The 17,241-nt window shown below is 38.6% G+C and overlaps 3 protein-coding genes across 3 annotated transcripts; all 3 read right to left on the bottom strand.

The window, feature by feature from the left end:
- Positions 1–5,371: 5,371 nt before the first annotated feature.
- On the bottom strand, positions 5,372–6,928 carry LOC130569106 (endonuclease domain-containing 1 protein-like). Its single transcript, XM_057358498.1, has 2 exons — positions 6,394–6,928; positions 5,372–6,287 (listed from the first exon to the last, which is right to left on the bottom strand). The coding sequence occupies exons 1-2, from the start codon at positions 6,694–6,696 to the stop codon at positions 5,763–5,765; spliced, it is 828 nt and encodes a 275-aa protein (XP_057214481.1). The 5' UTR covers positions 6,697–6,928; the 3' UTR covers positions 5,372–5,762.
- A 622-nt stretch (positions 6,929–7,550) lies between these two features.
- On the bottom strand, positions 7,551–8,800 carry LOC130569108 (endonuclease domain-containing 1 protein-like; the record flags this gene model as incomplete). Its single annotated transcript, XM_057358501.1, has 2 exons — positions 7,551–8,466; positions 8,573–8,800. Coding segments are annotated over 2 exons (753 nt in total), but the record flags the coding sequence as incomplete, so codon positions are not given.
- A 7-nt stretch (positions 8,801–8,807) lies between these two features.
- On the bottom strand, positions 8,808–15,301 carry LOC130569097 (sterile alpha motif domain-containing protein 9-like). The gene is made up of 2 exons (XM_057358488.1): positions 15,232–15,301; positions 8,808–12,229 (listed from the first exon to the last, which is right to left on the bottom strand). The coding sequence occupies exon 2, from the start codon at positions 12,096–12,098 to the stop codon at positions 9,072–9,074; it is 3,027 nt and encodes a 1,008-aa protein (XP_057214471.1). The 5' UTR covers positions 12,099–12,229; positions 15,232–15,301; the 3' UTR covers positions 8,808–9,071.
- Positions 15,302–17,241: the final 1,940 nt, after the last annotated feature.

The raw sequence follows: 17,241 nt of genomic DNA, 5'->3' as shown, positions 1-17,241 counted from the left end.
ACATCAAACGTACTACGATTAGATTCGGGGTCACAAAATACAAAATAAAAGTTCAAAAAATTGTTAGTCGTATTTTTGTGTATTCGAGGATACATACATTTTTCTTTTAACCACATGTATTCATTTGTTTAATTTTATTTGTAAACGTTTGAAATAATTTAAAAACACAACCAGCAAGAAAGCCATGAATTTAAATAAACCAAACACATATTTATATTTAAAACGATAAAAATAATAACGAAATGCATGCAGGTTTTGAACAACATGTGAGAAGTATGGTATAACACACTTGGCTTGGTGTTACTTGGTTAATGTTTTATTTATTTGACAATTTTATTTGGCAAAAAGATCAACAGTGTATCAGCAAATAGGCTTTATTCCAGAAAGCTCACAGGAAATAAATAATATGTTGACTGTCAGTTATTAATATTTCCTTGGTCTGCCGTTGTTTTTGATTTTACAGCAACAATTCAGGGTCTTGATTCAGAAAGCTTTGCTTTGTGTAATTTTTTTGCCAAGCTTTTATTATCGTCAAAGCCGAGCTGCAATTCATGCTGTTTTTCATCATTCATTCTTTTTTATATCATTTAAAACCTGTATGGCTTTCTTTCTTTTGTAGAACACATTAGAAGATATTTTGAGAAATGCCTCAGTGGGTTTGTGTTCAGTGGAAGTGTGAGTTGTTGTTTGGTTACCAACGTTCTAACCAACTCTGTTAATACCAAACTACAGCCCAAAGCTTAACAGTTTACAAGAGATGCTGAGTTAAAGAGCACATACAGGTAACGTTCATACTTCTATTATGTGGTTGAGCCAGAATGCATTTATCATGTAACAGGTTTCAGCTTTTCAGACTTTGCACACAGATCAGCATTGTATGGTATCGGTATTACTGTAGCAGTTTGAGCCCGAGTCACATCCTGAGAAACAAATGAATGAATCCAAAACACCTTTTTATGGAAGACTTGTGCAGAACGCGTAGAGTAATAAATTACATAACATTACACTATGTCTGCTAGGGTGTTAAGCACTTCCTAGGGTGTTCTTTGTAGCTGTTTGGGAGTTGTGAATGGTTGCTAACAAGCCATAGTAAACAGGGTGAAACACTGTAATGTCTCTGCGATATTCTGATCAATGCGCATAATGTCAGCATAAGATTTCCTTTTCATGTTAAGAAGCTGGAGTGATGTTTTCTCTGCCCCGGAATAACCTGAAAAATGCATACTGGGAGTTTAGATATTTTCTGACTTTAAATCAAATTGAAAAGAAGTGAACTTGCTTTAACAACGATGGAGTGTTTACCACGTATCGCCCTCATAGGCTATTATTCAACAATCTTATCTTGCAGCTTGTTGACAAAACCATAGGTGTGATGCTTTAGAAAAGGAGTACAAGCAGCAGTTTGATACTTGTTATCTTATGATCATATAAAACTTCTTAAATCTTATTGTTTAGAAAAACACTAGTTTGAGCAATAGTAACAGTGACCCTTGCATTTGCAAACACAACTAATATAAATAAGAAATGATCAGAAAGCAAACTCACCTTGTTGGAGGTATCAATTCTGTAGTCAGTGTTGACCAATGAGGAAACCGAGTCCTGATACAGTATAAATGGTCATTTAGAAACGGGTCTAAAGGGTTTAAGCAAGCTTTATTGAAGCAGGATTTGGATCTTCACAAGGGGGAAAAGCAGTTTTGTAGCTGCCTTGTTCCTTTACTCTTTCAAAATCTCAATCTTCCAGATTATCTTTTACCCATTTATGTTCAGCTCTCCTGCACTGAGATTCCTGTCTGTCATGGTTCTGCCCCATCTTGTCTTGCTTTTCTTGATCTTGTGGCAGAGCCATGGCAGAACCTCTTGTTTCTTGTGGAGAGAGGCGTTTTGGCCCTTTTGGCTTGCCATACTCTCTCCAGGTCTCTTCATTGTTCCTGCCCTCTTGTTCCCTCTTTAGTGCTCGTTATTAGTTAATGCCCCGCACCTGTTACTTCTTGATTTATCCCCCTTATAATGCCCTTGTGTTTTCTGTCCCAGGCTGGTTCATTGTGTGTGCTTCACTTGTATGGTGAGTGCCTGGTCTGTGTCAGTCTAGTCTAGTCTAGTCTTGTCTTGTCTTGTCTTGTCTTGTCTTGTCTTGTCTGGTCTAGTCATTTGTAGTTCATGTTTATGTTAATCTTAGTCTTGTTAGGTTTAATAGTCTTAGTCCTGTCCTGTTGTAGATTCCCCTGTTTTGTATGTTACCCCCACGTGGGTCTTTGTTTTGTATTTTTGTTATTAAAATGTCTTGTAACCCCTTACCCGCTGTCTGCACTTGGGTCCTCTGTCCGTGTCTCACCTCCACGTACCCTGACACCTGTCTTAGAGTATACTGCTCAAGCAATAAGGCTGAATTTTAACGCTTAGATAAAAAAGCCAGTGAATCATGAATATCAGAGCAAACAGAGTAACCTTGGGACCCATAGAAAGAGTGGGAGACTGTAAAGTACATCTACCAAAGGCATTTCTTAAATAACACAAGATAAAATAGTGTGTGACAGATGCCTCAAAAACTCGTTTTATGGGCAGAGATTTGTAGTATGTATGGCCAGCATTGACAGATGATTTTTGGTGTGAAGTACTGGATAGAGGTTACCTTTATCATAGCCAGATTTGTAGTAATCTTTAGTTACAGCCTGATTTTTACCAATATTTTTACCATAAAATGATTATCTACAACTTCACTCAAAGTGAAGAAACAAACAGAAGAAAGTAACTGAAAGAAAATAAGATTTCTCATGATGAATCTCTAAAATGAGCTGTCTACCTGAGGACAAGAAGAGAGTTTGCAGAGAGGAGGTTAATGCTGTCCCTTATATAGTGTTAGGGGAGGGACAGGAATCACAGGTTTAAAGTTTGCCTAATTGGTGATTCATATTTCATACATTCTAGTGAGTCAGTAAGCTAATCAATTCAATTCAACATCTACAATTGGAGTTGTGTATTTCTATTTTCTAGACCATTCAGTTTGTTCACATGAGTAAAAAGCTCTCCAGAGTCACAACATTCACAGTAAAAGCGAAAGTCTTTCATTCATTGTTTAGCCAAATGATCCATTTTGATGGATTATTTGGCTAAACAAACAGAAACCATCCAAATCAACAAATACATCTCAAATGAAGTTTCTGTACTGTATGTACAGGAACAGGATTTGGAAACAGGTTTCGATAAAAGTATACAGTGCTTAAGAAATTTATTTGACCCCCTCATAATGAGAAAGAATTTTTGGAAACTTAAAAAAAAAAAACTATAATGTTATTGTCATTTGTTAACAAATATTTATTATCTTTAGAAGCGCTATACCCATATGGACAAGTTTTGTTAAAAACCTGCAATTCTTATGTTCCAAAAGAATATTGTAAGGAGCCCTATACCTAGTCAGTCAGAGTCATGTATAATCATAGACTTTCAATCTTAGACAAAAAATATTTATCAAAGTGTTTTTTCACAAAATACAGTTACATATTTCCCATGTCAGTATAATTTGATTGTGTTACTTTGTGTTGAAATAAAAGTGTTTCCATCGCAAAGTCATTGACTGAAATCAAGTATGAAAACTATATGCAGATACAGTATATAGGACATTTGACTGAAATCATCTATAATAATTATGTAGAGATATAGTAATAATATTCTGTAAGAAAATACTAGAGATTAGGTAGAAACATAGAAGGCTTAAAGAGTAGGCACACCATTTCCCTATTAAAAACTTATCAAATCTGCTTAAAACACAACTGACACAAAATGTAAAGAAATCCTATATGACCTCGATTTGACTAGCATATGCTTCCATCTAAGAACTTTAAATGATTTGTACATGAATATAAGTCATTTCCTTTTTTTTCTGCTGATACCATACAACATAGCATGCAGTTGTCATATAAGACTTTTTACAGTATTCATATGACCCCAAAATCCCCTATATAATTTGTATGCTTAGTAGTATAAGTGTCCATAATCTGTCTGATTTTGTAAAGCCCATGTACTGGACTAACATGAAACACAGAGGGTCATTCTGGCTGATAGGTGTAATGAATTAAGAGAACCAATGGTAGAATGTAAGCTATGATCAAGAAACTAACTGAACTCTACTTATTATATCAACCCCCCGCCTTTCTTTCTTTCTTTCTTTCTTTCTTTCTTTCTTTCTTTCTTTCTTTCTTTCTTTCTTTCTCTCTTTCTTTCTTTCTTTCTTTCTTTCTTTCTTTCTTTCTTTCTTTCTTTCTTTCTTTCTTTCTTTTGAACATTTGAGTTCAGTGATTGGTAGAATGTAATCTATGATCATGAAACTAGTAACTGAGCTCTACTTTTTATATCAACCCCCCGCCTTTCTTTCTTTCTTTCTTTCTTTCTTTCTTTCTTTCTTTCTTTCTTTCTTTCTTTCTTTCTTTCTTTCTTTCTTTCTTATATGACCCCAAAATCCCCTATATAATTTGTATGCTTAGTAGTATAAGTGTCCATAATCTGTCTGATTTTGTAAAGCCCATGTACTGGACTAACATGAAACACAGAGGGTCATTCTGGCTGATAGGTGTAATGAATTAAGAGAACCAATGGTAGAATGTAAGCTATGATCAAGAAACTAACTGAACTCTACTTATTATATCAACCCCCCGCCTTTCTTTCTTTCTTTCTTTCTTTCTTTCTTTCTTTCTTTCTTTCTTTCTTTCTTTCTTTCTCTCTTTCTTTCTTTCTTTCTTTCTTTCTTTCTTTCTTTCTTTCTTTCTTTCTTTCTTTCTTTCTTTTGAACATTTGAGTTCAGTGATTGGTAGAATGTAATCTATGATCATGAAACTAGTAACTGAGCTCTACTTTTTATATCAACCCCCCGCCTTTCTTTCTTTCTTTCTTTCTTTCTTTCTTTCTTTCTTTCTTTCTTTCTTTCTTTCTTTCTTTCTTTCTTTCTTTCTTTCTTTCAGAACTTAGAAACAAAAATATTAAGAATACATTTAAAATGTTATCCTGGATGTGACATTTGAGAACATTTGATTTAAGCTTAAAAGTAGCACCAGATGAAGACTGCGAGACCAAGGACAACTGAATCTGAGTCAATTAGATTTAGGCTTTAAAATGAAAACGTTGAGGAAAATATAATGTATTTAAATGCATTTACAAGGTTTGTCTGGTCTGGTTTGTGTGTTCAGTGGTGTTATCATGTTTTAAAGTCTGTAAATAAATATCAAGTTTGTGATATTCCTCTGTGCCTCTGGTCTGATAACCTGACAGTCAGTTAGTAGCCTGATCATTTTATTTCAATATTTACAATCACAATTCATATCACATTTGTACACGTCTATTTTCTGGCATAAAGAAAAACTCTGCAGAATCACAGCAGTCACAGTACAATAGAAAGTATTTTATTCACTTAGCACATATCTAGTTCAGTGATTGACAGAGAAAACTAAGGATGCGAGAAACAAACAAAAACCTATTAGCATTTACATTGGATTCATCATCAGAAAGAACACAGATTCATGTTTGTGAAATCAGATTGCATGCCCCCTTTGACTGTTTTGCTTACTGAATTAAAAAAAAACATCTGAATCACACAAAATAGCCTTTCTGCCACCTGTCTGAAAAAAGCAAATATTTATATGTTGTCCCACAAGAGATTTTAAATATAGGCCTATACTGTAAAAATCAGATTAGATAGACATGAAAATTAGATGAGGAACATAGTTTTTTTGGTATGCAAACTGCAATAAAAGTTGATTAGTGGCAGTTTTTCAGTTGCATGTATAGGTGGGTTTTTTATTTTGCGCTGGTATGTTTGGAAAAAAAATTATTTGGTAAAAACCCTTGAGTAGGTTCTGAAGATCTTTTATTGTTAATTTCTTCACAAGGCCATTGTTGTCCGGTCCATAGTAGCCCTGCCCTATGTACTGACCCTTCTCTAGGCAGCAGGTGGCTCTCCAGTAATACTTTGACACAGTTACTTTATTGTTCATTTTGATGTTTGTGTCAGGAACTACACCAGTCAACACATAAGCCACTTCACAGGATTTCAGGTCTTTAATCACAGCTTTCTCATGTTCCAGCCAAACATTTTGATTGAAAGTTGGATTCTGTGGAGCCACGTTGGTCAGTGTGGATGTGGCCAGCATTGACAGATGATTGTTGGTGTGAAGTACTGGATAGAGGTGACCTTTATCATAGAAAGAGTTGTAGTAATCTTTAGTTACAGCCTGATTTTGACCAATATTTTTACCATAGCCCTTAGGACGCATGCATGGCTCAGAATCTCCATCCAGCTAAAGGAAAAAAGAAAATAATCAGACTTTTCAGACTGAAATATGCAAATATTTCAATATACAAAAACTTCACCTTTGATCTTATTTCCATAATATGAATTTTTACCTGTGGTTCAATGTACCAAGCGTCACATCTCCCAATATTTGGGCTTTGAAACACATAGGCAGAGAAGATGGGAATCTTCCAGGATGTGCTGTATAAAGTTGCGTACAGATAAATTTGCTCATCATGGTCATCCCAAAGACACTGGCAGATGGGCTTGACTGAAACGCCCGTTGGTGGTGTGAAGTCAGGAGGTGTGTCGTCCAAAAAGAACTTTGTGCATTTACTAAAATGATTATCTACAACTTCACTCAAAGTGAAGAAACAAACAGAAGAAAGTAACTGAAAGAAAATAAGATTTCTCATGATGAATCTCTAAAATGAGCTGTCTACCTGAGGACAAGAAGAGAGTTTGCAGAGAGGAGGTTAATGCTGTCCCTTATATAGTGTTAGGGGAGGGACAGGAATCACAGGTTTAAAGTTTGCCTAATTGGTGACTCATATTTCATACATTCTAGTGAGTCAGTAAGCTAATTAATTCAATTCAACATCTACAATTGGAGTTGTGTATTTCTATTTTCTAGACCATTCAGTTTGTTCACATGAGTAAAAAGCTCTCCAGAGTCACAACATTCACAGTAAAAGCGAAAGTCTTTCATTCATTGTTTAGCCAAATGATCCATTTTGATGGATTATTTGGCTAAACAAACAGAAACCATCNCTTTCTTTCTTTCTTTCTTTCTTTCTTTCTTTCTTTCTTTCTTTCTTTCTTTCTTTCTTTCTTTCTTTCTTTCTTTCTTTCAGAACTTAGAAACAAAAATATTAAGAATACATTTAAAATGTTATCCTGGATGTGACATTTGAGAACATTTGATTTAAGCTTAAAAGTAGCACCAGATGAAGACTGCGAGACCAAGGACAACTGAATCTGAGTCAATTAGATTTAGGCTTTAAAATGAAAACGTTGAGGAAAATATAATGTATTTAAATGCATTTACAAGGTTTGTCTGGTCTGGTTTGTGTGTTCAGTGGTGTTATCATGTTTTAAAGTCTGTAAATAAATATCAAGTTTGTGATATTCCTCTGTGCCTCTGGTCTGATAACCTGACAGTCAGTTAGTAGCCTGATCATTTTATTTCAATATTTACAATCACAATTCATATCACATTTGTACACGTCTATTTTCTGGCATAAAGAAAAACTCTGCAGAATCACAGCAGTCACAGTACAATAGAAAGTATTTTATTCACTTAGCACATATCTAGTTCAGTGATTGACAGAGAAAACTAAGGATGCGAGAAACAAACAAAAACCTATTAGCATTTACATTGGATTCATCATCAGAAAGAACACAGATTCATGTTTGTGAAATCAGATTGCATGCCCCCTTTGACTGTTTTGCTTACTGAATTAAAAAAAAACATCTGAATCACACAAAATAGCCTTTCTGCCACCTGTCTGAAAAAAGCAAATATTTATATGTTGTCCCACAAGAGATTTTAAATATAGGCCTATACTGTAAAAATCAGATTAGATAGACATGAAAATTAGATGAGGAACATAGTTTTTTTGGTATGCAAACTGCAATAAAAGTTGATTAGTGGCAGTTTTTCAGTTGCATGTATAGGTGGGTTTTTTATTTTGCGCTGGTATGTTTGGAAAAAAAATTATTTGGTAAAAACCCTTGAGTAGGTTCTGAAGATCTTTTATTGTTAATTTCTTCACAAGGCCATTGTTGTCCGGTCCATAGTAGCCCTGCCCTATGTACTGACCCTTCTCTAGGCAGCAGGTGGCTCTCCAGTAATACTTTGACACAGTTACTTTATTGTTCATTTTGATGTTTGTGTCAGGAACTACACCAGTCAACACATAAGCCACTTCACAGGATTTCAGGTCTTTAATCACAGCTTTCTCATGTTCCAGCCAAACATTTTGATTGAAAGTTGGATTCTGTGGAGCCACGTTGGTCAGTGTGGATGTGGCCAGCATTGACAGATGATTGTTGGTGTGAAGTACTGGATAGAGGTGACCTTTATCATAGCCAGATTTGTAGTAATCTTTAGTTACAGCCTGATTTTTACCAATATTTTTACCATAGCCCTTAGGACGCATGCATGGCTCAGAATCTCCATCCAGCTAAAGGAAAAAAGAAAATAATCAAACTTTTCAGACTGAAATATGCAAATATTTCAATATACAAAAACTTCACCTTTGATCTTATTTCCATAATATGAATTTTTACCTGTGGTTCAATGTACCAAGCGTCACATCTCCCAATATTTGGGCTTTGAAACACATAGGCAGAGAAGATGGGAATCTTCCAGGATGTGCTGTATAAAGTTGCGTACAGATAAATTTGCTCATCATGGTCATCCCAAAGACACTGGCAGATGGGCTTGACTGAAACGCCCGTTGGTGGTGTGAAGTCAGGAGGTGTGTCGTCCAAAAAGAACTTTGTGCATTTACTAAAATTCTTTCTTTCTTTCTTTCTTTCTTTCTTTCTTTCTTTCTTTCTTTCTTTCTTTCTTTCTTTCTTTCTTTCTTTCTTTCTTTTGAACATTTGAGTTCAGTGATTCATTCCAGCCCGCTGTCACCAAGTCAAGCAGTTTAATCTCACAATTCAGATATAAACTGTAGAGAAAATGGAATAGAATGTTTCACTGATAATTAAATACAGTTGACAGGGTACTACTGACAGATGTTTGACGAAAGTGTTTCATGAGTTTGAAATATGAAGTACTTTACTTATTGTTCTCATCATATCTGATGTTGCACGCAACAGGTCCTTTGATCGTGAAGCCAAGGTAGAAAGACACCCGGCCTTCTTTGTACACACTAGTCTCATTGTGAGGGGTAACTTGAATCTGTTGCCCATCTCTAACAGCAAACACTTGATGTTTTTTCACCTCCCCGTTGATACGCTGAAGACAGCTGGCTTCTACATTTTCATCTTCTTCAGAGAGGAGCTCCAGGTCAATTCTCTGCAGATCATTTTTGTGTGGTTTTAAAGCATGAACCAGTCTCTGCAAACCACTTCCTTTCCCTAAGAAGAACAGAGGCACCAGGTAGCGACCGTGAAGGTATTTCTGATACTTTTTCTCATATGACTGACTCATATATTGGACACAGTCTTTAAGGTTGGGAAGGTCTGCGATTACTGGCTGTGCTTCATCAGGCCAAAAGAGCAAAAGAATCAAGAGGTAAAACTCTGGGCTTCTGTGTTTTTCTTCTGTTTTCCAAAGCTCCTGTAACCAGGCCTGAAGATCCTGAAGATTTTCACACGGTTTATCAAACTGACTCAAGATGATGTTGGCAAGAATGTAGAGAACCATTTGGGTTTCGTTATCGGACTGTGGATTTTCGATTGCATTCCAATTTTGTTCAAGCACATTGATGTCAGATTGTAAGAAATGAAGTAGTCCTGCAAAAGACTTCATTTTCTTCTCATTTAGGGTCATTTCACCAGTCTGCTCACCCTGTTTAAAATAGTGTTTGTAGCACTTTTCAACATCTTCACAAATGTAGTCTTTTTCCTCTTCTTTGATGCTTGGTCTTGAGTATACCAGGTACCATTCAAAGAAATTATATCTGGACTCAATAAGACCTTTGAGACTACTGATGTATTCTTGTTCAGGACGCATGTCATGAATGATATTGCAAACCTGGAGAAAACCAAACTGGCCCCTATTATTGAATCTGGTGTCCTTTTCTGACTCAACTTCAGCTGCTTTTGCTTCATCATGAAATCCGTCAATGGCAGACTTTGCAATAGCCAAACACACTTTAATGTCTCTGAATGTTTTCTTAAAATGATTTCGCAGGTGGTTTTTGCAAACTTGCCCCAATGTGTCCTTTATATGAGATTTTTCTTGATCTCTCTTAATTGCCTCAGTTGCCCATTGTTCTGCCTTTTCAAATTTGTTCTCCTCCTTTACCTTAATGTAATACAAACGTGCAAGTGCTTGAGGATAAACAGGGTCTGTTGAGAAAAGAAATGAAGCCAACTTCAACAAATCAATGCACTGCTTAGTATTATTTTCCCCTTCATCCAAGATGTCAAGAACCAGTTTGGAAAACGTTTCTTTATCCATCAGACCCTTAGGCCTAGTGACTAACATACTCTTGCAAATTTGTACATAACTGATCTCATTGGATTTTACCATGCTCTTCAAGAAGTCAAGAGCAATAAGAGATTTGGTCACATTGTGCTCAGTGAACAGTTTTAGACAGGCATCAGCAATCATTGGATGTGCCAGACGTATGCAGTCGGCTTTCTGTTCTCCCTCTGAGAATATGACTGTGAGATCCTTGAAAGGCTTTAGTATCATTTCCAGCGAAGGTGTTCCGTCATCAGTGGGCCATTCTGATTTGCCAATGAATCGCTTGCACAAAAGCTTCAACAAGTGTGAACCTGGAACATATGAATTTATCAAAGCCAGAAAACTGAGAAGTCTTGTTTCTTTGGACTTTGGGTTCTTTTCAATATGATTCACCATTTCTTCTGTGATCACTTTCTCTGCATCCTCTTTCTGGAAACCTCCCTGCATTATGTTAAAGGCATGCAACTTCTGTGACATTTTCTTGTGTTCACTTTTCACCTCCAGCGACTTCTGAGCAAACCTCTTCTTCTCATCTGGTAAGAGCTCCATTTTAAGTTTCACGTCACCTGGTACTCGAACAGCCCTCTTGCTTACAGCATTGATAATGATGAATGCAGGGCGATCAGCACGCTTAAGCTTCGACTGCAGATTCTTTAATAAGTAGCGTAGTGACTTGTCATCTTTATGATCCAACAGGAGAAGCACAGTTTTTTTATTTGTTTTATGTGTACTGAGCAATCCGTTTGCCATATTTTCAATCTCACTTGTGAACACCTTTTTATTTTCTGCGATATCTGTATTAAATGGTTCTCTCAGGGTTTCACAGGTGAACTCCTCGCTCAAGTCTGACAGTACCCCAAGGGCCAGTGTTGATCTGTCGCTGTCTTTGTGGTGCAGATTGATGGTTGTAACTTTCCTTTGGCTTTTCCCCTGTAGTCGGATCTGTTGCAGAACTTTTTCTTTGAATTGTTTTGTTGACTCTTCAGAGAGATTTGGGGGAAGAATCAGTGTGTCGGTTAGAGTGAAGTCTGTAGGGATGCAGTTTAAAATGATCACAACTGGAGAGTCCGTTTTGACGCCCCTCTTATGGATTTCTTCATTCAGGTTATTACAGAGAATGTTCTTGATTGGCAGATCATTGTCCATCTTTTCCTTGGTGTCCAGTAACAGCATCACAGTTCTCCGATCTTGTTTTGCTTGTTCTTCATTAGACAGTAGGAAAAGGTCCACCACATGTTCTGACAGGTCTGACAGCTTAGTGTTTAGATCTGAATCGATCGCTCTGGCACATCTGAGATCTTTCCGGAAATGCCAAAGCACCTGCATGGCAAGAGTAGACCCTCCACTGCCAGGCTGGTATCGTAAAGAAACATCAGTGATGAGAGAGCGTTTTCTTGTTTTTTCCTCAACTAACTGTATTAAATCCTTAAAGCCGTCCCTTTCGACCAGTGGTACTAGTGTCGGCCGATTCACTGATGTGTCAAAATTCTGCCACTTTGGTGGGGCTCCTTTAAGAAAATCAGCCTGATGCTGTCTAGCTGTGTCAGGGTTAATGTCTTCAGTCTCAAACATGTCAGCCCATGCAACATCAAGGCATGAGAGGGTATCTCTAAGACTGGCTGGAACTGAGACAGTTTCATTGTCTATGGATGAAGGCACGGTGTACATTCTCAGTCCTGTTTTAGTTTGTCGGTTTTTCTATCAGAGTGGAGTTGTTTGTGTGAAGGGTCTCGAAATTGTTGTTCAATTAAGATAATTCCTGTGCTTTTTTTTCTAGTGCCAAGGAGAAATCAATATACCTGGGAGAACGAGATAACAGAATATAACAAATGAACAATGATAAAAGAATAATGAAGATGACACCTAACAGAGATGTTAAGCAAAAAACACTTGACATTTATTTTTTTCTTTAAATAATACAATCTGTCTCCTGCATCCTTGCAATATTCCCCAATGAACTTTGGAACCAAACCTACACCGTTGCAAGTATTTGCTTCCTGAAATTAATAACGTTTGATCAAATAAATAACAATAAGTAAATGCATTTATTTAGGATCTAATCACAAGCAGTCTTTATTTAACAGAAAGAAGATGTTTCATATCAGGCGTAACAAGAATAAACACAAAATCATACCAGCTAAAACAAAACGATTGACAATGCACAGAAGAAACAGAAGTATAAATGCACAGAATGATGATCAGCTAGTAGCTCCTCACTGCAGAACACAAGGTCCAGCAGGCAACGTTAGATCCAGATCCAGTCTCCTCCCACTTCATTTTGAGTGTCATACATGTCATTGTGTTGTTGCTCTACCATTACGTCATAACAAAAGGAAGTTATTCTTTTGACGGAAAAACAAACTTGCTGAAAACCAATTTGACTTAATTACGTATTTGATTAGATTTAGGGTTTGTGTGAGGGTTAACATATATGTGATCATTACTAACAGGCGTACACTAAATTATGAATCTGTCACGGTCCTGCCTTGTTTCTGAATTTCTAGTCGTGTGGCAGGATCGGGACAGAGCCCTTAGGTTTTATGTGAGAAAGCCATGAGTTGTTTATGTTTTTTACATCTCATGTGCTTTCTCGTGTCTTGTCATTGGCCCCGCCCCTCTCGTTTCATGTATTGCTTCCCTGCCGTGTCTAATGTTTCCCACCTGCCCTGTGTCATTATCCCTCGTTTGTCTTGCCCTATTTAATGCCCTCTTGTTTCATTGTCCTGGGCTCTGGCGTTGTGTGTGTATGTGTACCGTGTACCTCGGTCCTTCATGCCAGTGGTTTTTGTGCCTCGTGTTATGTTCATGTTCCCTGGTCTCTTAGTTTATATACCTTGCCCTGTTTAAGACGTTGTGTCGTGTTCTGTTTAGTTTGTTTTGCCCCACCGAGGGAAGTGTTTTGTTCCAGTTTGTATTTTAGTTTGTTCTCGTGTTGACACTCCCTCGTGGTTTTTTGTTTTGTGTTTTTGTTAATTATTAAAAGTCTTTTGTGTTAACCCCTTCACGCCTGCCTGCACTTGTGTTCTTCCACACCATTCGTGACAGAACGCAAGAGCCAATACTGAACCCAGTAGGCAGCAATGGACGTCGCAGCTCCCCGGTGGTCATGCAACTCCAACCCGGTGTGGTGGGAGTCAATAGCCTCCCAGTCGCATGCTGGAGGTGGCCCCTTCCCGGCTCAGCGCCATCGTCCACTGCGGGACCACGCTCGGGAGGTTGAGGCCAGGAGGGCCTCCATCCCAGAGGTGCTGGTTTGTGCCTACCTGGTGGCCGGGATGGACAACCCTCCACCTTTTCCAGAGCGGGAGGAGTTGGTTTATCAGCTGTTTCCCCAGTTGGTGGAGTGGCTGCAGCTTCAAGAGGAACTGGTCCAAGGCTCCTCTCCCAGCTGCCGTCAGGACTCCTCTCGTTCCGGTCTGTTGTCCATTCCGGAGGACTATGTTGTGGGCACCCTCACCTTGGGGAACGCCCCACCGCTGTCCTCCTCCCCTGCAGCCTCACCACCCGTTAGCCTTGGGGGCAAGCGGGGAAGACGAGAGTCCTGGGGGTCCACCTCCGAGGAGTCCCAGCCGGAGCCAGCCGTACCCGTCACATCCTTTCTTCAGCTGACCACCAGGAGGGTGGCTCGGTTGAAGAAAAAGAGGCAGCGGCGGGCTGCGCGGGCCTCTTCCCAGCCGGTGCAGCCAGCATCCAGTCCGGTGCAGCAGCCGGCATCCCAGCGGGTGAAGCAGCCGGCGTCCCAGCGGGTGAAGCAGCCGGCGTCCCAGCCGGTGCAGCAGCCGGCGTCCAGTCCGGCATCCAGTCCGGCGCAGCCGGCCTTCCAGCCGGCTCCCAGCCTTGTGCGGCCAGCCTTCCAGCCGGCGTTCCAGCCGGCACCCAACCTTGTTCCGCCAACGTTCAAGTCGGTGGTCCCCCCAGGACTTCCTCCCCTAAGTCCCCCAGAACTCCGCGCCCTCAAGCGCAATCGGGGACTAGGACCATTCCCCCCAGCCCCTTTGGACTGCCCCCTTTGAACCCTTGTTTTTCCCAACCCCCCCTCCCTTGTTTGTTATTTTTATTATCTCATCCCAATCCTGTGGTCTTGTTGTCCTGTCTGCCCCTTGTCATGGTTTTTGTCTTTGTCCCAGTCTGTCATGTCTTGTTTGTCAACCCCTTGGTGAACACCTGGGGGTGTTCATTAAGGGGGGGGGGGCTCTGTCACGGTCCTGCCTTGTTTCTGAATTTCTAGTCGTGTGGCACGATCGGGACGGAGCCCTTAGGTTTTATGTGAGAAAGCCATGAGTTGTTTATGTTTTTTACGTCTCATGTGCTTTCTCGTGTCTTGTCATTGGCCCCGCCCCTCTCGTTTCATGTATTGCTTCCCTGCCTTTTGTGTTTTTGTTAATTATTAAAAGTCTTTTGTGTTAACCCCTTCACGCCTGCCTGCACTTGGCTCCTTCCACACCATTCGTGATAGAATCTATCTTGACTATTAATCAAATATAGACTTACATTAATAAAAGCAGACATTGGCGACCACAGGTTGCAACTTACTCGCCTATTTGCTGCAAAGTGGGAGGAGATGGATCTGGACACCTCGTGTTCTGCAGTGAGGACCATCTCCTATAGTGGAGAATAGGAGACTGCAAACTTTCACATTTGCCCCATCAGCAATGTATTGATAGATTTACAATGTTAATAACTGAGGAAAGCTGTCACAACGGGCTGTGAAAAGGGTTGATTTGAAGCACATTCCTACAATGTCAGAAGCTGAATCATAAATACACTTTTATATTATAGTGAAATTCATGAGTTGTCTTACCGTTCTGCTGACAGTCAGCTGTTGTCCAGTACTCGTAAGCAACAAACAATAGGCTACTGTTGTAACCTCGTTTCTCTGAACCTTTTATATGCTAAATATTTTGTAGAATCCTACCCATTTGTGTCATAAACCTGTTACACCTGAATTAAGTTTTGTTTTTATGAAATGATGACACTCAGAAACAGAAATACATATTTGTGTGTGATCAATTGCCATTTATCTTTAAGACAACAATACATTTTGTCAAGTTGATACATTTATCAAAGACAGTTCTAAGCAAATTCTATGAAAATCATGTAAGCATAGTAATATATTTACTGGAAAGAGAGTTTATTCCAAGCAATATTCACAAAGGTCATTTCATTTCTCTGAAAATGAAAGTTAGGACACAATAGGAGAATTATATATTATATATTAATATACAATATTCTGCTAGAAGCTAATTCTAATGTTTGAAAAACAGACATCAGTATCCCTCGTAAAACATATTTCATCACACTAAATAACTGATGAGTGCAGATGATTATTTAGAGATGCATTTCCTTTTATTTGTGGATATTTGACAAATATGCAGTAAAATGATTTGTACAAAACATAAAAGGGTAATTAACTTCATAAATTCTTTCACGTTTTTACTGAACTGTTCTGGAAATGTGTTCTGAAATGGTGTGACAGCAAACATTTAGAAAAAAATGTTATATTATACAAATAGCATGAGAGAGCTTTATCGTCAATGTTAGACATTTATATTATTATAATCAGATATACCAGGAGGCTCGGAGGGACATACATCATTCATGGAGAAATGTATTCATATTAACAACAGTTGATTCAAAACTTTTAGGAAACTTCACTAAAATGAGACTATATCCCGGAGAGGAGAAACATGAAATGTAGTGGAGATGATGAGAGAGATCGCTGCCATGTGTGAATACTGACAGAGGTGCGGGAACGTGGAGGATCCGGGGAAATGAAACACAGTAGAGACTGTGGAAACAAACCAGGAAACAGACGGGGACTATGACAAAACATATGTAGCAATTTCACAGGGGTTCCAAAAGAGTTCAATATTTAAGTGATTCTGAGACAAAAACTTATGTGCACATGTCATGGGCTTCCAAGGGGGCTTCAGGCCCTGTCCCAAATGGCACACTTTATGTGGACTTGCAGTCTCATGTCACATTCATCTTTTCAGTGCTCAGACGTCTGCTTGCGAGTACATTTTTCAGGACAGAAGCTGCAGTATGTAAATACTTAAGCATTCTTCAGACGCCGATATTGAGGAACGTCAACTTTTCTTTCCTGTGAAATGAAAGTTAAACCAGCGGTTTACAGGATTTCTGTAGTGCCTTTGACTGAATGACACGTTTTCTTTCACTTCTCTGAAAATGAAAGTCCTCTCAATAATGGGGAAATAAACAGGTTCTAAGCAAACAGAATCCATATGAACAAAAAACACAGTCACACTTGTTTCAGTCGGATCCCACAAAGATAACGTGCCAGTTGCATAAACCGCCAAACTAGTCTTACAAGTGAGTCAACTATTTATTTTCTTCAAGGCTGGTCATAACTTCTTTGAATCAGTTACATAAAAGGTGATTGGTCCAACTGAAATCTAAAAAATACTGATTAGTCCTAACTAATTGCAATTAGACTAGTTGTTAAGAAACGTCTTCGAAAAGTCTTATTAGCGACTATGTTTATGCATCTGGCCCAACATCTTATGAATCTACTGAAGCACATTTAAAATGTTACATTCTTTAAATGTTTTAAAATGCTTCATGAACCTTTGAAACCTTTACGAATCTTTGAATCAGTGGTTCGGAGCGAGTGTCAAACTGGCCAGCACCCGTATGTATAAAACTTCTCTGAAATATCCTTTTAGTCTTAGTTACAAGCAGGACAAGTAGGAGACTTTTATAAAGAAGCTAAAAGCATCTTTCAGTAAAGTTTAAGACTGATTCTTAAGTGCTGACTTTTGTTGGAAACTATAAGGACTACAATGATTTA

Source organism: Triplophysa rosa, linkage group LG18, assembly GCF_024868665.1.
Source record: "Triplophysa rosa linkage group LG18, Trosa_1v2, whole genome shotgun sequence".
NCBI lineage: Eukaryota > Metazoa > Chordata > Actinopteri > Cypriniformes > Nemacheilidae > Triplophysa > Triplophysa rosa.
This window is presented reverse-complemented; position numbering and strand designations above follow the sequence as displayed.